The 22,265-nt window shown below is 43.9% G+C and overlaps 1 protein-coding gene across 2 annotated transcripts in view; it reads left to right on the top strand.

Annotated features, from left to right (window-relative positions):
- The first annotated feature begins 1,408 nt into the window (after positions 1-1,408).
- Positions 1,409-22,265, top strand: part of fto (FTO, alpha-ketoglutarate dependent dioxygenase) — a 120,889-nt gene continuing 100,032 nt past the window's right edge. For both annotated transcript variants that reach the window (XM_022746332.1, XM_022746324.1), the window contains exons 1-2: positions 1,409-1,473; positions 22,106-22,183. In XM_022746332.1, coding sequence (XP_022602053.1) covers positions 1,432-1,473; positions 22,106-22,183 — 120 coding nt within the window. In that variant the 5' untranslated portion in view covers positions 1,409-1,431. The remainder of the gene's footprint in view (positions 1,474-22,105; positions 22,184-22,265) is intronic.

The following is a 22,265-nucleotide window of genomic DNA, read 5'->3' as shown; positions in this document are numbered from 1 at the left end:
CTCTAAAAAGGCACTATAGGCCGACATATGTTCATGTGAAAAACTTACATGCGTGCACATGGATCTAGTTTTCACTAAACGATTCCAAGGATATTTTTCAAATGGATTCTCCCGTTGGAAGACCGGGACAGAGGAGAGGAAATGTAGGTTATTAACAAGAATCAAAAGAACCCGCTCTGTTTATTAGTATGGGATGCCAGAGACACCAACATCTTTGAAAGTGGTAGAGCTTTTGAGCATTTTACAAGACAGGTGAAAGAAACATGTGTGTTAAATCACTGTAACCGGCTCACTTGGGTCAGCTCTACCATAAAAGAAAAGAGATTACAAAGGAAACTAATGAAGACACTGATCAAAGTCTGTAATGGTAATATGTAGCAGGTGTTTCAGACCCCTGCAATCCGCCCTGGCTGCACCACCCTCCCACCACTGCTGCTCCATCCGTGAAACTCTCTCATGTATTTCACATGTGCTTTGATAGGAACAATGGACAGAACACATTTCAGCACTATTCAAAACATGTTATGAGCAATCTGGATGAACCGTCGGAGGGGTACTTTAACTGCGGGTGATACACAAAGGCAGCCACATAGACACACTGTGCGTTTACGGTGCTCTTTCATGAAGGGTAGCGAGTTGAAAAGGGCTGACGTGGTTGAAGCCCACACCGGCAGAAAAGCACCTGGATTTGAGATGCATGCAAGAGTTGAAAGAAGGTTGGCGGGACTTGAGCTGGAGCACGTTCAAAGCGTGATTGCTATTTTTACACATAGTCTGAGATGAAAGTGGCACTGCTTTTGATTTACAGAAAGGGGAAAGCATATGGAATATCCATGTTGAAGACCAGGATATTTTGAAGAGAAGGTTTTTCTTTTAAAACTTTTTCCTCAAAAATTTTAAACTTCAAAGTATTCCTTTACTGCAATTATTATTATTATTATTATTATTATTATTATTATTATTATTATTATTATTATTATTATTATTATTATTATATTGTTACGGTGTGTAGTAGGACATACTTTTTTGTTGATGTGTCACAGCCATTTTAAAGGGGCTGTAAAACTTCACTGATTTAAAACCATGTTGACCCGCATATCTGGAAATTGTAGATCTGTACCTGCGCTGCACCTGCGCAGTGCAACATCTAGAGCGTGCCCTAAACTGCTTCCGCCGCGAGCACGCGTTCGCTCTGGGATTTGTAGTTCTCGTCGCTGCGCTTTAAGCATCTACGCCGAGAATCTCTCCACAAAAAATAATCTCACACCGAAAATATCAACAATTGTGCTCCGGCTGAAATAACACGAGGGGTTGCTCGTGCCTGCTCACTTTCTAACACGAAAACAGAATGAGCCACCGTTTATTCGAGCACTACAACAACCAACGTCGCCCCCAATGAAAGCGAGGCAGTGTAAACACAACTCCAGGAACATGAAAAGATCGGGTGACAGTGAGGGGGAGAAGAGAAGAAAGGTATTGATAGCGTTTTTCTCCGTTAGGTCTGGCATAATTCTAAGCCCTGTCGCTCATTGAATATCTAATGCTCCTTATGCGATGCTGCTGGCTGCATTTTGAAGGCTAGAAAGCCGCGAATGTCAGCGCATACCTCACCTTGCCTGTTTCCTTTATTGTGTTTTCCATTTTTCCCCCCAGTCTACCACAATGAAGAATTACAGTTACATTAAAACGGTGTTTTATCACGTAAATACACTGCTGATGAATAGCTGTAGCTCGCTGAGTAACGTCTTGGCAACATCCCACATCTAGAGGAAATACGATATGAATTAGAGCCTGTAGGTTATTTGTGAGAAAATAGTAAAAGTCATAAACTATTCCATAGCTTAGTTATTTACAGTTGTCAAAAAACAAACAAATAAACAATCAAGAGCAGCGTCAGAGCTTAATTTGGGCGTCATTCTCTTGTGAAGAGTGAACAATGAATCAAGTGTTAATTGTATAGTATCAACGGAACAGCTCAGTGCAACAGTAAAAACAAATGGTAAAGTTAGTGTGCAGTGCATGCCAGATCTGGCAACGTGCCAGGCCAGCAGCCTGCAGCTGCTTGTGGCTTTACAGTAAACACAGTGGATGGCAGTGCTCTGGTGTACAGTAAATAACTGATAACCTATTGGCTAATATTGTGATTACTGTTAATCAGAGGCTATCCTCAGTTAATAGGCCAGCTGTATAACCGGCTAAAGTATAAAAGTGAGAAGTGTGCAGGATTATATTTCACATGATGTGAGCAGAGAAGGGTGTGTTTGAGCCTACAACATGTGAGGACCAACTGTTTTGTGTGCTGGTGCAATAAGCTGTGTTTCGTGCTGACCTGGGCTTAATCAGGCTTTCACATGCTGTATAACCCTGACTTTTGTGGTTTGTTGAGAATCTGAGGGGAAAGGAAGGAAAGGACTCAGCTGTGCCTGAGGCATCTTGAGCTGTGTTTCGCCTATAGTCATAGTGTCTGTCTGTCTACCTCTCTGTCTGTTTCTCCTCTTATCTCCTGCCTTGGATGTCGTCTGCTGTGGCACATGTGTTTGGATCATGTTAGACAGCAGTGAAACTATGTAGGACGCGGTTCCTCCTGTTTATGAAAGCAGCCATGGCGGCCAGATGAGTGGCTCAGAGAGAGAACTCATTCCAGCTGGCCCTCAGGCAGTCAAGCAGCACGGCACAGACCTAATGGCTTAGCTTCCTTTCTCTTTAGATAAATAAAAGGATGAGCAAGAGGAATTGTAATTGCAAAATGACTGTACGATTGTAGAGCAGCCAAGCAAGGAACTCCGTGCGTTCTGGACAGTTTTTTATAATATCAGTAGTTTTTTATAATGATACACTTACTACAATAACTAATAACTTGGATATGATGGTTGCCTTATCCAGTAAGTGAGTGTCTGCACATAGTGAGAAATATGCTATGACGGGTCCACTGTCATTCTGAGTTAGAGAATGCAAGCACCAACTGATTAGTGCCAAATGAATACACAATCTCCTCAGAAAATCCCACTGCAGCAAGTCAGTATAACATACTGACAGGTGGGATGCCATAGTATATCTATTTTTAGGTGAAATATAATAGGACATTGGCCTAACTGCCCAGGGGGGAGGACACACACCCCAACCATGGTAATTTACATTTATTTCAATTCAAAAATCTGAAATAATTCTGATAAGTTTTTTACATTGCTATGTTGGATGGATCTATGAGACATTGTTTGACATACTAACTGTTTTCTTTGCTGTTTCAAATAGAAACATCTCAGACTCTTTGTATGTTTGTGCATTGCCTTATGTTTTCAAGTAGCCACATTTTCATGAGTTTCCTCCACATGGCAACATTCAACTCGCCTTGTACCCTAATGAATTGAAAACATTTCATTATGTTTTATCAGTCTTGTCATCACAGGATGAATTTCCACTCATGCCTCGGCAAGTGTGAAAGCAGCACTGACCCTGTCCCTTAACCCGATGTTCTAATGCTGTCTTTGATGCAAGCTCGCCATTTGGACAGCGATGACAAGTATAAAGTGCTGTGTCGAAACAGGAAGTGTGTGTGTGTGTGTGTGTGGGTGTGAGAGCGGCAGGCTAAGTAATGATCACACAGGGTCACCAGATGTTGTGAGGTCCTGGGCTCAGCCCAGCCCAGCCCATTGCTTAGATCAGCCTCATTGGTTTGCTCTGGTTGTGTCACCCAGTGCAAGCTGTTTAGGGTATTTAATTTCTGAACACTCATTAAAATGGTTTGTGCTTCCCTTGGCAATTCTGTTAAATTAACAACTAGTGAGGTAAAAGCTGATTATGTGGCCACACATCCAGACATGGTTAATCAATCTCCCCCACAAAATGTTAGCTGGTGAATTAGTGTAAAGGAAACGATTTATGGTGACTAATGCCGACGTCCTGTCATGTCAGGCCTGGTGTTTTAGCAAGAGGGGGGTGTCAGATTCAGCACATTCAGCAGCTTTGTGCTCTGCCGGCCATCTTTTTCTCCATCTTAACCCAAGCTACATGCTGCTTGCTCTATTAATGAGCCAATAATGGAGAAATAGTGTTGGGTGCTGACATAAAACATGGGTATGGATACCTAAGGCAGGGTACCACATAAGCTCCAACAGAGCTAGATTTACACCTAGACTCTGTGTAGAATGGCAGAAAGGGGAACACGGCATGGGGGCTCTCACAGCTTCATCAGACCCCCGCCAGTCGAGCTGTGGAAAAGCCAGGCCTCAGAAAAATACGGCTGTGGCAGATAATGATACCATTACACTAATGGAGCTGGCAAATGAAGGAGAACCCAGATGCCCTGCTTTATTACCGGAGGGGGTCATTTCCTCGCTGCATTCCTAATGGCCTGAGCACACAGTATTGATCAGGCTATCATGCTGCTAATCCTCTACAGAATTACTTATCGCAGGCTAGGTGTCGATCCACCGCATGCCCTGCTCTGGCCTTGCCGCTGGGCGGCCGCTGTGTGTCCAGCAGGGACCCGCCGGGCCGTTTATGCAGTCATGATTTAGGGCCAAGCAGGGATGGCGTCTGGGAGGTCTTCAGCGGTGGGCTGGCCAGTTCAATGTGTAAAAAAAAAAGAAGGCAAATGAACCTAACAGCTTTCATTTAATTAAGGAGCAGGCAATGATGTGGTTCCTCCCTCTTTATGGCCCCATTGGCCACTGTGGAGCAGGGGAAGCTGTGAGGTTGGGTGTTGTTCTCAGTAATTGTGCTGTACTGTAAATAAGTACAGGAGGCTCTTGTGCCATCAGCAGCAGCAGGATGCGAGGTTTTCACCAGGCCACTGGTCTGATTTGATTACACAGTGCTTTACATATTATATTTAACTCTGAAAACTGAAAAATTCCACATGCAAATGTATTTCCTTGGGCCTCACTGTAGTGGACCTCCCAGTTTCAGTTCTGATTAATACAATTAGAATAGTGGCTTCACATGAAATATTAAAATAAAATATAAGAACAGAGATTTATAAATGATTCATGGTATGCCTTATTTGAACATGACTGAGAATAGTGTAGCCTGGACCCATTATCATTACAAATGAATAAGAGGGTCAGGTAGCACAGAACACTTTGCCCAGGGCTTGTGACCTGTCATGTCCTTGGCCCCTTTAGTGGGCCCCTGTGTGCATTAGCATCGTCAGGCCATTGGAAGCGTGGCATCCTTGCATCAGCAGACCCCTCTTGTCACCTTTGGCCTTGGCTAATCAAAGAGTTTACCTTAAGGGGGACATTTAGCCCTGTTCGTTAGGGCCACTCCAGCAGCCATAAAGACGTATTTATATATTTCCATCTGGAACAACCTGTCGTGGCTATGGAAACTAGCTATTGATCCAGATATTTAGTCATTTCTTTCTGCGTGCGCTATCAATATTGTGCAAACATCCGTCCACACGAGGCTTGACCTCAGCCCCAGCCTCTATTTTTCGCTCCCATTGGAGTTCAATGATATACTATTCTGAAAAGTAAAATCAATGAATGAATATGAAGTTTTGGTGTGTAATATAGTGCAGGCCCAAGGCCCCGGGTCTTTCATTGATCTGCTATTTGAGTGTTAGAGGGGGCTGATTAGTCTGCTACTGAGCTTTTCCTCTACATGTCTTTACCTTGTCTTGCCTATTTGATCTTTGGCTCATATATATTTGGACTGAGCTGTTTTATAGATCAGCATGGTTAGTCAAGCCTTTCTATACACTAACTCAGCCAACATACGAAAACTGTAACGTATTTATGTTCCAGTTCGGTGCATTACTATCATAACTTACGTTAGAGTGAGACTGACATGTGAGATATGAGTTGCAATACATTTGCTGTGATATTTATAGTGTTGCATTTACTGTATTGTATTGTTTATTTTTGGAGGTAGGACGATGGACGGTAGGCCCTAGACTTAAAAATGTCAGTGATGAAAGGATGGAACTGATTGTTGTATGATATGTGATGTAATTATTAAATTCACAGATTTTATCATTTATTTGTTATTTAGTGACTTTTAGGTGTAAGTCAGCTGTTTCCTAAAGTTTAAATGATACACCAAGTTAGTGTTTATTACCCATGAGAGGGTCCTCTCTGTTGATGACATTCTGTTATCAACCATACAAGTGTAAAATTAGCTTCTCATGGTGGATGTGAGAAACCATGTATGCCATTCCCTCATTTACTACCACCTTTTTTATGGCAGTCTGTATCGAATACACGACATTTTAAATGTGCACGGTGTCTACATTTGGTCTGCATCTGGAAGGATATCAACTTTTACGGCCCTCCCTGCATTATCTCAGAGTACATGGCTAAGATGACCTGCCACGGACTCCCATATGTGGGATGTAACACTGGACCTGTGATCTTACTGTACATTTAAATGGAATAACAGAGATAGCCTTATGCTAGGCATTACGGTGTGGTGTGGCTGTGGGATTGAACGCAATAGTGAGTCATACTGTAAGTGAAAGGGTCATGTGCAAAGGTTTCCTCCACCCACCAGCTGCCATCTACTAGCAGCTTTAGTCCGTGTAACATTCTTCCCAAATAAAAAAAAAAAAAAGAGGCCTGATTGTTTAAAAACATGGAGAAATATTCTGCCCATGAATTACTGCTTTAGGCACCAATACTTTGGTATATTGCTGTGTTTAGCATTTACCATGCAGTTGGTTTTCTCCTATGGAAGCAGTCACTAGGATTGTCCAAACAGCCCTTGACAGCTTACGTGTCTGACAGCCCCTACCGAGCACCTCATATTAGTGTTGAGGCATTAGCCACAGATGTCAGCGATGTGGATCATGCAAACTGGCCGACCAGATCAGCCGTCAGATTCAATGAGATTACACCGAATGTGACCTGCCCACGTAGGGTTCATCTGTCATGCATGTGTCCCGTCACTAGAGAGACACAGAATAATCAGTTCAATCAATAGATAGTGGTGGCTCATTGGACTAGTACTGAATAAACATGGGAATGACCCTCTCACCTCATACACAGAGGCTAGAGCCTCCAGGGAGTTCATTAGCTACTCGAGGCTATGATCCGGATGACTCGTTATTTTCCATTTCTGTTTGTTTGGCATTCTGGCGGTGTGTGTGCACTAGGTGTTGGGTATTGTGTAGGTTGACATAAGGGTGTAAGTGTGAGGTGTGGTTTTTTGTTTGTCTTTGAATGCACGATTGTGTGTGAGGCTGCTGTTGTGTAAATGCTAAGAGAATATAACATACAAGCGTTAAAAGTCTTCAATAAGTATGTTCAGCACCACACATTGGAAAAATGAACAGTTACAGATGCAATATTGCCTCAGACTTATTTAGTTCCAGCCTTCAAAGCAAAAAATATCAGTAATAATCAGTTCTACCAAGAACACATCCTCACTGCCCTGGTTATTGCTAATTTTAGCTGACTCCAATAAAAGTGATTTCACTGTGCAAAGCCACCTGCATAGGACAGAGCCGTCTTCATGCTGTTTATTTGTGAATTTATTTTCCTTTGTAATGACTCACCTTTCCAATAAAAGGGCCTACTGCTACGGTGCTGCCCAACATCTGGTTTCAATGGAAAGTCCAAAACCCTTCATTCACAAAAGCTGCAGGAGACCAGGTTCACAAGGTGCTGTAAATAGTAACTGTTAATTTGTACATCATAAGTTCTTTTCCATAAACATGAGCAATGAAAATGTGCTAAAATACCTGGCTTTAAGCTCAGTGCTTAGTGCTTTGTAGAGGCTGAACAGAAGAAGTGCCTCCCTTAGCTAGAGCCAGGTTTTAGCATTGCTGTTAGATTAGCCAGCATAGCCAGCTAAAAGGTACACTTGGCCTCCCCTGCTAAACACCATTAATACATACATATATACATACATACACACATATGTGTGTATGTATGTACAAGCAGGGTTACAGGTAGGGTCAGGGTTAATGTTAGTGTTTAGGGTTTGGTTATGGGTTTAGGGTTAGGATGTATGTATGTTTATATATACGTATGTGTGTGTATGTACACACACACGTATATATCAGGCTTAGGAGTTCAATTTTCTATGTTGTTCAATTGGCAGGAGTTAGCGTTGCCAAGGTTGCAAATGCAAAAAAGGAGAACAAAGACAGCTCAAGGACAACATTAGCTAATAGAACACTAATATACCAAATGTGTTTTGAAAAATGAGTTTTAGTCCTCATGGCGTCAGGTGTTTTGGGTAACTGCTTCCATCCAAGGATTTTCGTAACCACGTCAACTTCCAATGTGGAGTAGGTGTCCTGGTTGTATTGGATTTGCTTTCATGGAGCTCTTTGCTTTGCTCGTTCCAGCATTTACTCACCAGCATCAAGTCTTTGAGAAGTGTCTGCTCACTTCAGGTAGTCTGTTCATGTCTCAGTGATTCTTCCTCTGGGCACCTGTGTGTTTTTTCTTCATCAGCCTAACTTTTCCTTGCATATGCGAAGGAGCCAACGACAGCTTGACTGGCATGCTGTCAGACAGGCGATGCCTTTTCAATGGTGGAGCATCAGCCCTTTCCTCAGAGCTTGTATGTGTGTGTGTGTGTGTGTGTGTGTGTGTGAGTGTGTGTGTGTGTGTGCGCGCGTTGATCTATGTGTCTGTGCAGAAAAGTGGGGGTATTGTCAGGACGTGACCGGCACACTTTGCATGTTCTTCTCGAGACAGGTGCTCCTGGGTGAGCACTGGTGCATGACAGTTGCCTTTCATCGCTGTCTTCTCCACACTTAACCCCTGACCAGCCCTCCCTTCTTCCTCTTCCTCTTCATCCTCTTCTCCTCTCTCCTCCCTCCCTCTCTCCTCCACGTCTGACCTCTTCTCACGGCGCTTCCCTCGGCCGTCCTGAGTGACGGACTGCGAAGGCTGGTGGGCGAGCTGCGCTTTTGTATGTGGTGGTGGTGTGGTGCGGCAGGCTTGTCACAAGCCTAACACTGTCAGGCCATGGAAACCCACCTGTCCACACTGAAGTGCACACATACAGACGCACACACACACACACACACACACACACACACACACACACACACACACACACACACACACACACACACACACACACACACACCAACACAAACACACCATAACTTTTTGTTCAACAGTCCGTAATTCCATCCACTGGTGCTGTCAAGCACTTGATCAAACGTGCATAAAGAAAGGAGCCCCTTGGCTGAATCCCATCTTCTCTCTTCCTATCATAATGTAGGCAGATTTCCCCTCCTCTGCCTGTTTCTTCAACTCTGTTTATTCAGATGAGCCTGACTGGGGGGCAGCGGGTCACATCCACTTGCCTTGCTAAAACGGTCCTGAATTGAGGGTTGTCTCCAGTGAGATGGAGAGAGAAAAAACACAAGGAGGGGTTAGGAAGGGCTGCCGAGTGGTCATGTCAGGGCTGTTTTCAGGGCTGCGTGTGTGTGTGTGTGCTTGTGCCATGGCAGGGGTAGGGGTTAGGGAGTTTGAGGGTTCAGTTGTCAACCCCTGTGTCATGCTTGCCCTGGCCCTGTTATGTAGAGGGCATCCACTGTCATTTGTTGCAGGACTGTTTGAAGTGGAGTGAGCCACAGAAGCATAAAAAACAGTCAGCACAGTGTGAGCTCTCAGGTGCCTTCAAGTACCACACATTCATTTAAAAGTACAAACTCCTACTCCGCAGGAACTAATCCCTTATTAATTTGACAGTCAAAAGTTTGTGTCTTATCTAGTTTGGCTTTTTACAGATATTTTTCAGGGTTGGCCCTTTAATCTCCTTCACCACTGTGTGTATTGAAGATGGAGACTGATCCAGATGTTTTCTATAGCACATACTTAGTTTTTCTGTTGCTTTATCTTTTGTTCTTTGAGCTTCATCATGTTAAGTGAAGTAGGTGGATTAAAGTCATGCTTGAAGCCAACTTTGGGGAGACATACACTAGGTAAGCTTGTATTTTTTCTTAACAGTCATTCGGTACTTCTAAGTTTTTTGAAGTTTATCCCACTGTGTGTGTGTGTGTGTGTGTGTGTGTGTGTGTGTGTGTGTGTGTGTGTCTCTGTTTGTCGTTGTAGGTGTACGTGTGCGTTTCATCTGACATACATCTCCCACATTCTCTCCAATATAGAAAAACAGCAATGGTTAAGACTCCTTAAACTTGTTGTTGGAGTGTCAGCGAAGACACGAGCACAGCACACACCATGAGCTTAATCCAACAACAGCCTGTCTGCCATACTGTACACCCGCTATCTGCGAGCGAGTGGACCCCTTCCCCACAGCCATTGTCATATATAGGGGGCATTGTCACATAGGAGATGGACTCATGTAAATGCGATGACAGGCTAGTGTCTCGGCTGACTGACAGCACAGAGGGATTGGGCTAATCTGAGTGACTGATTCGAGGCGCGCAGCGGCTCGGCTGTCCCCATAACTCCTGAGAAATAGACAGCTTCAGCAGAGTTATCTGTGTTTGTAAGTCCTTCTGCTGCACTGGGATGACAATAGGGATTAGTGCCAAGGTTCTTTAAACTGTTTTTTTTATTTTATTTTTGGGAGGGGGGAAGGGGGCCTCTTATCGGAGTCTCGGCAGGATGCTGCCGCAGCCAGTTTTCCTTGACTGTCAATTAAAGAGGGGATCATTAACTTCAAGGGTATAAATGTTCTAACACTGGTATTACGTTGGGAAGCTAAGTCGCTGACAGATGTTCCAACTTTAATTCTCCACTTGTTTTTTTGTCCTTTAATTAATTTATGTATCACTATTCGGGTTTTAAATATTTTTTCCCCCTGTCTGCTCTTTGTTAGCCTGTAATCTCAGTTACCATGGTAGTCGCAAAGACGATTGGGCCTTGTCACTCGCCTGTGTTTCTTATGAGGTTCAATCGGCTAATGTATTCAATATCACCCAAACTGAAAGGTAAACAGTATCTAATGTCGTGTGTGTTCCTGCACTGCCTCGATGCAGCCTGGTGGCGCTGGGCGGGAGAAGAACAGCACGTCTGCCTCTGGTTCTCCGGGCCTTTCAGGAGGACCCGACTACTTAGAATAGTACCTGATACAAACAAAATGAGCACAGCTTGTATCTCTGTACATGTGTGGATTTTTGGGAGGTAAACAAAAGTAGTGTACTACTTTGGGTTTTTCTTTTTTTGTTTTGGAAGCTTTGTTTGGTGGTTGTGAGGCATGAGTATGACAACTGTGGTTGAGATTTTCCAGCGTGGATCCGCGGTGGGACACAGTAAGGTGTGTACTGTAGGTAGCCACATGGAGAAAGAAAGAGAACTGGAGGAGGAGCGACGTAAAGGGGAGTGGGAGAGAGATAGGCGACAGAGACTGCTAATGGGCAAACTCTCTTCATCCACCGCTTCTGCCATCTCCACCACCACCCTGTTCTCTCATGACAGCTCTTTTCCTTTGTTCTCCCCCTCGGCCCACTCTCTGCCGGGGATTCGTGACAAGTTTTTGCGGGCTGATCAAACGCTGCGGTGACACCTGATTAGGATATAGCGTGTGTTTACAGTCGTGCATGGCGAGGACCCCCCCTTCTCAGACAACAAGGGAGACTTCACCTTGACTAATTAAATTTGCACCTGCAATGCCAGCTGTGACAGCCACTGGAGGGCTGCATTTATTTATGTCATTCCATACATACTTCCTGTGACGTTCATGGAGGCTGAGTTTGCACTAGCTCATCTGTTTACTCACAGTGTGGGTTTCTTCAATAGCTGTCTTTATTGTGTTTCTATCTGCCATGATGTTTGGGGGTTGGTTTAGTTCTCCGCCATGGAGGCAGGTGATTGTATCTGCAGCTGTGGAGCCACTGCAGAGGGCACTGTTGAGGAGCAAAGGAAGGGAGGAAGATGGACGTGTGCAATCACTTAATCTTGTTTTATCTTGGCTTTCAAATTATTGACTGATAACTACTTGCATATTTTTGACTTGCATATTTTTGCAGTATAAATTCAACATAGGTGATTTCCAAATACATTTCTTCACCTACACAAGCTTCGATATCTAATCGATTCTAATAATTTTTACCTTTTTAAATGGCAAGATTAGATATCGAAGCTCGTGTAGGTGGGCTAGCAGGTGGCACAACTTGTCATATCATATAAAAACTTGTTGATGAATTTCATGTATTATCATGTAGTTTTTAGCAGTAGCCAGTGGATGGTCTCATTTTATTAGGGTCAGTTCTGCATGCTAACTAAAACAAATTGAATTCTGTATTATCTCTTGTGAGTCTGTAGGAGCCCTTGTTTAAAATAATGTGATTTGTGTGTGTTCCTCCGTCAAAGTGTGTGTGTGTATTTAATCATGCATTAATGTGTGTACATATGTGTGCTTGTACATGATCTGCCTCTCAGAGTGTGTCTGTGTGTGTATCTATCTAAATCAGTGTTGAGAGTGTAAAAGGCCACAGCTGAAGTGAGCAGGACATCAGTCACCCAGTAGCAGGAGACAGGGCCTGGTAATTTGTGGCTGCCCCCCTCCCTCTTTCTCTCTTCCCCTCTCTCTCTGTTGGTCCCCCCCCCCCAACCACCACCACCACTCCCCATCCTGCCTCCCCAGCCTCAAATTGACCAGGCTCGACTGCTGGTCATGCTGTATTACATGGGTTAGATGAAGTAATTATTTCTAGGCCACTGACTACAAGCAAGATTAATAGTTTTTGAAACGGCCATAATGGAGGGCTGACCCACCGTGACATAAGCATTATTTCAAGCTCACCTCGACTCTCATCCCTCTCACCTCTGGGCACCGCCAGAGTGTGATTTATACCTGGGCTAATGAGGGGAGGGGACCTAGGAGCCCAGGGCCATCAGCCTACCAGTGCAGTGTTACAGGTTTACTCCCCCAACTGAACAGACAGTGGGGTCACTTGAGGAAGCCTGCTGGAGAGTGTGCTTGATTGGGTTTCGGAAACAAGATGTAAAAGTCATTAAAATCGACATAATTTCTGAACGTCATAGTTTTAGACTTTTGAGACTTGACTTGAAACATGAATGGTTCAGGCTGTACTTTGGAAAGGATTTGTGCTTCCTGAGATGTCTTGATTGAACGAACAGAACAATATGCTACTGATATTGAATCCCTCTATCCTGGGTCACTTCATCTGTTCACCCCACCACCCCACCCCCCTGCCCACCCCTGATGCGCTGGTGCCTTAAGGAGCAGAGAAGCTGGAAAGTTGTCACTAGGTGGCACTTGGACATCATGTTATCAGATGCTTTCTCCCCTTCACCCCCACCACCAGCTCTCTTCCCCTCCCTGTCTTCCTCCCTCCTTCCTTGCCTCCCTCCCCTCTGTGCTAAGTACACCTCAGATGTCAGGGTGTTTTATTTTTATTGGATGAGGGCAGTGTGTAATGCATTCACCTCCGTTCCTGCCAGCTGTTAAATGCCCCAGAACATGGTCTGGCCAGGCTCCGCCCCGTTAACCCCTCTGATTGGCTGTAATAATTAGCAGAAGTGAACAGTAACTATGGCGTCTAGCGAGGGTTTGGGACAGCTTGCGACTCCCTGATACGTACGTGACAGAATGGTCCATCCTGGCCTGGTTTAAGGGACGTGGGTCTGGCCACATCCCTCCTGACTCAAGTACATGTGTGTATTTTGAGCTTTAATATTAACCCTCAACTTAAACACATGCATGCGGTGTGGCGCCAGCAATTACATTTTCAAATGGCTGGGTTTGTAAACCTCCAGGATGTTAATCTGTCACCATTCAAGCTACTGGGAAGAGTGAAAAGAGGATTAAGCCATTCAATTCCTGGTAGAATATTTTCCTTTGTTCAGAATGAGTGAAGGAAAAATAAATAAAGAAATGAGGTGGCTTCTCAAGCAAGACAAGTGCCGTCTGCTATACTTCAGGATTTGGCTAATGCCATTACAGCAAACTTATCTGCTTCAGGCTTCCAGGAAGACGGGCCGATGCCGTGTAAACAGCCACAAATGATATTCAGTCCTTAATTCAATATTAATCTGAGGTCACATCATAATGCCAGTTTATCTGGGTCAAAAATTACATGACAGAGAATTGGACCTGTCCTAGATGTTCAGTCCACATCTGTTTTGCACCATATGTTTTCTGGTGGCTTAGGTTGATTGTCAGTATTTAAACCAAGGCCACTGCTCTAGCTTGTTAATTATACCGTATTCGAAAATACATCTCAACAAATAATTCAAGAGGCTGTCCTTGTTGTCTCCAGAAAAACACACGATCGAGTTGATTGCAGCAAAGTAAAACAGCTTGTCACATTTTGATGGATTTTAGCCGGCGCTTGGAAAAAATTGAAGTGGACAGGATCCTCTATTTTTGATATGTTGTGTGATCTTCTGATGTTTTTTCCCTCCAAAATGGCTCATTTCATGCGGTGGTGAATGTGACATATAGCCGAGCTGATGGTAAAATATCCTTGAAGTGTTTTGTCAAGCAACATACAGTATCAAATCTTATGTTTAGCATAAGGTTATAATATACCACACGATAATTGTCATAGCTGTCAGCTAGTTCGGCACAGTACCCCTGCCTTAGCCCCTCGTTTACCCTTGACTCCCAACCCCTCGGGTCGGATTGCACATCATCTTTATCCCAGATGAAGTACCAGACTCGGTAGTGTCAGGAGATGATCTAATATGGAGCCGAAAGGACACAGAGCTGGGAAATCATCGTCATTTGAAGAGGTTGCTTGTCACATGATGGGTTTGATCAGCCCGTGCTGCGGTACACAGAGCCGGGTCTTTGCACTGTCTAACAGTGGTACTGGATTAGAGACACAAGCCACTTCTACTGTGATCAGTCACTCACACACAGAGACACGCGGCAGGACTGAAATCCTCCTTGCACACTTCATCCACATCATGTACAGGCGTCTTCGTCAAGCCTACTGTATGGAAATGAGGAACACCGCCGTTGACAATGATAGTACGTGCCATTTTTTTTTTTTTTTGAAGCCATTTCTAATGGTTTATTTTATAACTAACGGTGTATCATTGCTGTAGTGATACAGGTAATGCCTTTGGGTTAAATATAGCTCCAGGGTGTGTTGGTCCGTAGCTGTCTGACCTGCCTGAATGCTACTGATCTGTGACATGTTGAGACAATGGCACTGTGTGTGAAGAGTCTGGCTCTACACCCTTCAGACACTGTGTATGGCTAAGTGCTATTGAATTGTTTATTGTCACAAATCACAAACCTTTCAATGACCAGGTGCGACCACCGCACACCCACACGTCCATCCATCCAGCTGCTCTACCCTGAGCGATGTGTTGGTCTGCTGGGCTCTGAGGAGCGTAACGTCAGCCTCTGGAGCTGGGGATTTTAAACGCTCCACCTGCTTATCGATTTCTTCTGCCCCACTGAGCCAGCCAAGCTTGGGCTACAAAGAGGGAGAGAGAGAGAGAGAGAGAGAGAGAGAGGGAAGGCGTGATACAGAGGGGAAGGGCAATGTGGTGGCCTCAGTCCTCTGGTCCTCAGGTCTGTCCTTGACACTGCCTGTGGGACAGGCCTGGAGGACACCTCTTGTCCTCCCTGTAAGCCCCGCATCTTGCCCCTACGACTAGCCGGCCCTCCCCCCTGGGCCAAGCTGCACTTTGCACAGCCATATTGATTTTTTGGAGGGGCAGGAGAAGTGTGGCTGGGTGGTGAGAGCGAATGAAGGAGGGAGGGGGGAAAATGGAGAAATCGAGGGAGCTTTCTAAAGCACTGACTTCTCCTTGACTGCACCTCGAGACGCGACAACCCTGTTAGAACAACTCAATGGCCCTAGTGCCCTGCTGAAAACTGCTAATCACAGTCTTTCAATCAACGCTCTCCTTCCTCTCTTCTCTCTCCTCCCTCCATCTCTCTCTCTCTCCCTTCCTCGTTTTCTCACTCTTTCCCCTGACTTTCCCCTCGCTGAACTGGACCCCGCCTGAATACCAAGGGACTGTGTCTGCATTAAAACTGGCCATTCCACATGGAAAACAGCTGACCTCATGAAAGCATGTTGTAATTTGAAGGAGAAAACTAAAAAGCTTTTCTCGATCGACATCGTCTTAATGGAAACATTATGGCCCGGCCGCAAACTAACAATTAAGGCAAAACGGCAAATGGCCCTTGCATGTTGGTGGTGGTAGCCAAGAGTTCATACAAATGGGTCATGTGATGACAAGGCTGCTAGTTTGAATCCTGCACAGGGTGTTAAAATGAAGATACCCTTGAAGAAGATGTCCGACCCCCAGAGAAACTTTTTATTGTCTAGCAGAAATCTTCAGATGTACTGGGCAGCTCCTGTGTGTGAAATTTTGTAGGTATGTGAGTGTGAAGCAGCCAGTGTGTTTCTGATAAAGAGCATGCTCAGTCAATACCTCCCGGATAAATAAAAAGGTTATGTAAGGCATACATCGACAGATCTCTTAAATCGCCCTCCTCTCTTTCTCGTCTTTCCCTCTTTTTCTCTCCAGATTTGACACTTGCTAAAGGTCACAGAAACATCTTTTTTTTTCCCCTTTGAGGTGTAGATAAGTGTGAAATAGAAGTTGACACCACAGACACATTGAAAAGCACTTAAACAGAGTGGCCATGTGCCAACCTGTCTCTGTCTGGCTTTGTGCATTTGTAAATACTTTTGAATGATTGATCTGGAAACCTGCGTCTCTCTGTAAGCCTGTCAGGTGCAGTGAGAGGGATGGAGAGTGGGAGAGTTCAAAAAACAGATGAGGTCCGATACTCTCCCCCCCACCCTCTGCTGCACCCTTCATAGTACTTTAGTCGTTAACATGCAGAGATACGCTCTGACCCCCCCCCTTGAACAGAAAAATTTTAATTACTGGGCTGACTGGAAGAGTAGCTTTAAATAAGTATGTGTGTGAGACAGTGTACACACGGCTCACAAAGAGAGAATAGGACAGGCCTTTTGATGTTTAGTTAAACTGGCACACCAGGTGTGTGTTAGTTTACCTTATCTCGCATATGTGACATTTTTCAAATGTGAATGGGGCCCAATAAAGGTGCTCACATTGTGAGTGTGTTAGTGTGTGTGTGAATCTAATTAATGACTGGCAGCGGTCCCCCACAGCTCTGGTAATGTGCTTAGATCAGTGTTATAAACAGGGCGTGAAAGGTCTGCCCAGCGCCAGCCCTTTAAATGACTGGCCGCTTGTTCAGGTAGATGGATGGGAATGTTCTAATATTAATGATCACGTCCCCCGCCGACCTGTCGCGAGGTGAAATGAACAACGCAGCCTTCAGCCTCCAACAACAATTAATGGGCCAGAGCCGGCCTGTCTGCCATTTGTCATCACTTACCCCACCTGTGGACCTTCTCTGAACACATGCTGAACGTGTCTGTCGATATATACACAGTGTTCACTTCACCGATTTGAAAAAAATGTGCAGTGGTTAATGAAGTAGCATTCATCCTCAGTTATTTCTGGGTAATTTTTTTTAACCAATTTACCAATTATTAATGAAAAGAAAAGAAAAAAACATTTCTGAACGCATTGTATATCTACAATGTGTTTATATGAGAAACATGTTGATCCATTGTGTTTGCATGAGCTTGAAAGGACTACCTTGCATTAAACGTGGCTTACACCTACATGTCAAACTGAATCTGTAGATACATCCCAGGATAATATCAACAGAAAAGTAGCTGAAAGCCAATGTTTTAGATGTTCCTGGCAACATCCTTCTGACTGACCTCTGGCTCGCACAGTCCGATTCATATTCATGGCCTGGTCCCGAGCAGGAGTGTTCAGACATGGGGATTACACATTACCGACGCCCCCGCTCTGAGTTCAACTCCCACACATTCCAGTTAGCCATTTACCAGCCTGCCCAGTTAGCCATCACACTGAGTCACAACTTCTAGCTGCTATTCTTAAAATAAATGAATGCCACAGGTGGCTGTAAACAAAATGTCAGAAGTGAGAAGTGGTTAATTTTTTGCCCTGGATGTTATTTTAGTGCAACATGCATGAAATTAAGAAGCATAATGGGTGAAAATAGTTGAAAGCTGTGACTACTACTGGAGCTGCTGTTTTTCAGTTTGTGAAAAAGGGAGTGTGGATGTATTTTAGACATGTTCTAAATAAAAAAAAGAAAACGTGGTATAAATGATACAGCTCTGCAGCAACCTCTCCCTGCATGTGTGGTTGTGTAAGTGTCTGGTATGTGTGTGATGGCACCTAGGTGCTGTGTTATCTCACTGTGGTTCAAGTAAGTGGCATACTCTGAAGATGAGGTAGACCTTGACCTATATAGACCTTTAAGGAACAAACTTTAATATCGTTAGCTGTAGGGTTTTGGGATTTCGTTTTTTTTCAGATTGCTCTCCGTGTGTATGATCTTTTCCTCAGTTCATGTTCAAAACCGAACTCAAGGCTTCTACGAACTTTTTTATGTATCATACGTCCAAACGCAATTGTTCTAGTGGAGTGGGCACTCCCTGCCCTTCTCTGCACCCTCTGTCGCTTCGCACAAGCTCCCTACATTCTTCGATCCGGTGCCAAATGGAGCATGGCGGAAGCGCCTTTGATGTACACGGGTAGTCTGTCTGTTTGAGTCCTGACGTTTTACAGCCGGCTTGTCAAAACTGTTGATTCACCATCACTTTAGCAGAAGAAGACCAGTTCTGAAATGGGTGTCACACAAGTACCAATGGCTTGCTGTTTAAACACAGCGCTCTGTTACACGGCTATCTCTCATCACAGTTGAGTTGACCCGTTTGAGATCCGAGGTTTTCTGTCTTGTCTGCACTCTGAGGCACCTGTATTGATGGAGGTGCTGCCCTTCTTTGCTCTGATCTCTTGAATAAAATATGCTGTACCTCTTGTCTCACATTGTAGAGTAAGGAAAACATACTGATATCACACAAATAAGAGGTACAACTCTTCATCTTAAGGGACGAAAAAAACCAAAAAGACCAAAAAGTCTGCTTAGGAAAACACGAGAAGTGCGGCTACACAGGGGGAGAATCTTACTCATAAAACCCTCCTCAGGGCTTACTCTACATTGTAGCTTTTTATCTTCAGTTGTGATGCATTAACCAAATCTAGACAAGCCCACTAAAATTTTTGTGTCCTCCTTCAACAGTCGTACCACTTCCAGTACGTTCCGATAGAACCTCTGGGGCAGACACAAGTGAGACTGGAAGTGCTTTTATCCCCACAGCAGCGGAGTTATCTGGCTATTTTGAGCTATTGATGCTTAGCGCTGGACATTAATCTACTCTGCAAAGAACGCTTTGAAGAAAGTGTCCGTTGAAGTGTCACAGATGGGAAATAAATGAAATTAATAAATATATGGTACACAGTTTGATATCTCTTATAGGCCAAGATCAAAGCAAACCAATTGAGTTCTATTCTACCTAATATGTTTTTCTGTGATAAACAGTCCGGCTGAGGAAATAATCCCATCAAGGAAGAGAGAGATTAAAAAAAGCATCAGATATATCACTCAGTGCAGGCGGTTGGCACGGCTACCGTGAAGTATCCGCGTTATTATGGGATTGGTAATCTCGTTTCTTGGGTCTGAGTGGAAACGCAGACCTTTTTTTTTTTTTTTTTTTTTGCGCCTCTCATGGTTTTCAGGCGCAGACACAGAGACAGGAAGACAGACACGGCGGTTCTCTGACACTGCAAGAGTCCATCTGCTTCAGAGGGCTCCGGTAACTTCTTGTCTTTCTTTTTTTCTGTGGAATTTCTGAGTAGCTTGATGTATTTGACAGGTGTGTGACAGCCCTGGTTGTGTGCATTTGGGGTTGAGGCATCATGCTCGCTACCCCGGCTGTGTGTTTTTCAGGAAGGACATGCATGTGTGTCTGTATGGGAGCCTTACTCACACACACATACGCGCGCACACACACACACTCGTACAGTGTGTCGGCACACTTTTGTGCTTTTGTACAGAGTAGTGCTTTGCCCTCTCTGAATAAAGCCAACTGTAATGATCTTACTGTAGATGTGTGTACACACGCACACATCTACAGCAGTTGGATGCCAGGATACAGGCACACAGCGGGACACAGATAAACACACATACAGATACACACAGACGCATACACATACAACACTTGCCCAGAGCCTCACCTTGATATCTTGAGCTTCTGTCATGAGTTAGAATTTGACACCAATGAATGTGTGTCAGGTTGTCAATTTCTTCCAACAGCCTTTGAATGCAGTCTGGCCATGAATAGTGCATGTTGTTTTGTTTCTTAGATTCCAACTGTCTGCAAGTCTGTTTTTTTTTTTTTTTCCAGAATAACTTGGAAGGCCTTGTACGCTCATGTGCATCCTTTAAGAAAACTTTCAGCGGGTGTGTTGTTGTTTAGCCTAAGGTAAAGATTCAGACCTGAAGGTATATTCACCAAACTGCCTCAGATGTGATGCCCTCCCATTTCTTCTGCCTCTGATATCGGGATCTGTTTCCCTCTCTCCTGTCTTTAATGCACATGGTTTCACCGTTTGCCCTCTTTTTGATCCGGCCCTGTCTTTTGAGTCAGGACACACAGGTTTTTTTTATTTTTTTTTTATACCTGCACTTCAGTGTTATTAACTGGACATTTTATTTCACTCTAAAAGTCAGGACATATTTTGGCAGCCGGTCCCCATATTCGCTGTGCTGGCATTATTAGAGGCAGAAGAAATGTGAGATATTTGCTGTAAATGTCTCAGAAATAAACACAAGCTTTGGTCTCCCTTAAACTGCCACAACCACTTGGCAGTTAATCCACAGGCCATTTGCCCAAAACTTTAAAAGATGTAAAAAGACAGTGGCATGTCGGTGACATTTCTCCTTCTCCTGCTGAGACGCCATGTGGAGGCCTGTGCGTGTGTGCGCCCGCGGGGAATGGATATGAGGTCACGAGTCCACAGACAGAACGTACAGGAGGGGAAGAAGAGGCAGGGTGGGGAAACAGTTGTGAAATTTATTTGGGCATATAGTTTTTATGCCAGTTGCCATTGGATTTACAGGTCAGAATGGAATGTGGCCCAATGAAAGGTGCTTTGATCCCTCCACCAGGTTGACGGTTTTATTGGAGGAGCTCTGTATGGCACAGGGCATCTTTTATAAGGTTGTGAGGAACCCCACGGCAGCCTTCACAATATCATAAAAATGCGAGACGTCAATGAAAGTGACTTGTTACCAGGTTTCTGTGATATTGCAGCCAGTTTTCAATGCATCATTTGTTAGAACTCCTTCATTAATAAAAGCCTCACATACAGAGTGGTTCTGTTATTTACTCACATATTTTTTTTAAATGTTTTTATCAATCCTTAGTCAGTACAGTCTGTTATTGTACATTTCACGCTATTAGAGTTGGACTGTTTGTTTCTAAAGAATATACTAAGATGGTTGGAGATGTATTCAGGTCAGGATATTGCAATCTTGTGCTCAAACTTTGCCTTTTCAGTACTTGCAAAACAGATAAAACAGAAGAGACATTACAACCAGACTCTGGCTGTTCCCTCATAATGAATTCATTAACGAGCAATGTTTTTTTGCCGACAGCAATGTTGTGATGAATTAACATATGCATGTATGTATATGTATGAAATTAAGGGCTCAGGTAAAAGCATACATGTTGAAGCATTTGGGATTTGTTTGGCAGGAACTTTGTTGTAAGTAGATAAATAAATAAAGTAAATCTGTGTCTTCAACATCAGCACTCAAGTTTGGAAGGCTGAAGGTCTAGTTTACCTCACTTTTTGCTCCTCACACCACCCCCTACCCCTCCCAGAAAGCTCTACACTGAATGTATTTGATCAGAAAAGAAAAGTTAAGGCCACTGTTTGCTTAGACATCAAAGAAAGTATGTAAAAAACACACAATAGTGAAATGCAGTAGGTCCCCAAGATTCAACTTCCTTTGTTGTACAACAACACTGAGTAGCAATCCACACGGTGCCTTCTCTTATCACAAACAGCAATTAAAAGTAGAAAAGAGTCCAGACTAAACTAATTCAAAGTGCAAAAATATATAAATAAAATATTAAATGTACAGTATATATTTGCTCTGAAACAATAAGATCTAGAACAATACAATGCAATAAAAAAGCAGCTGAGATGCACTTGAGGATATTGTACATTGGATGAGTTACAGTGGTACAAGTAGTGCAGCTAGGGATATAGCTGCAGCTGCTCATCAGCCTGTTTTACTGTTTCCTGTTCTACAGAGGCGGAAGTTATTGCAGGAGTTGGGAGACCAGAAGATCCCCTTTCTGGGACCTTCAGACCGGGGCTTTCAGCAACTGGTGAGCCAGCCACAGTTCCAGATAATGCTCATGATCTCTGAACCTCTAACTCTGCTTAGTAAGATTTAGGATGTTTTGGAAT

The sequence above is a fragment of the Seriola dumerili genome, unplaced genomic scaffold (genome assembly GCF_002260705.1).
Source record: "Seriola dumerili isolate Sdu_G_001 unplaced genomic scaffold, Sdu_1.0 BDQW01000003.1, whole genome shotgun sequence".
Classification (NCBI taxonomy): Eukaryota; Metazoa; Chordata; class Actinopteri; order Carangiformes; family Carangidae; genus Seriola; species Seriola dumerili.
Note: the sequence above shows the minus strand (reverse complement) of the source record. Positions and strands in the feature narration are given on the sequence as shown.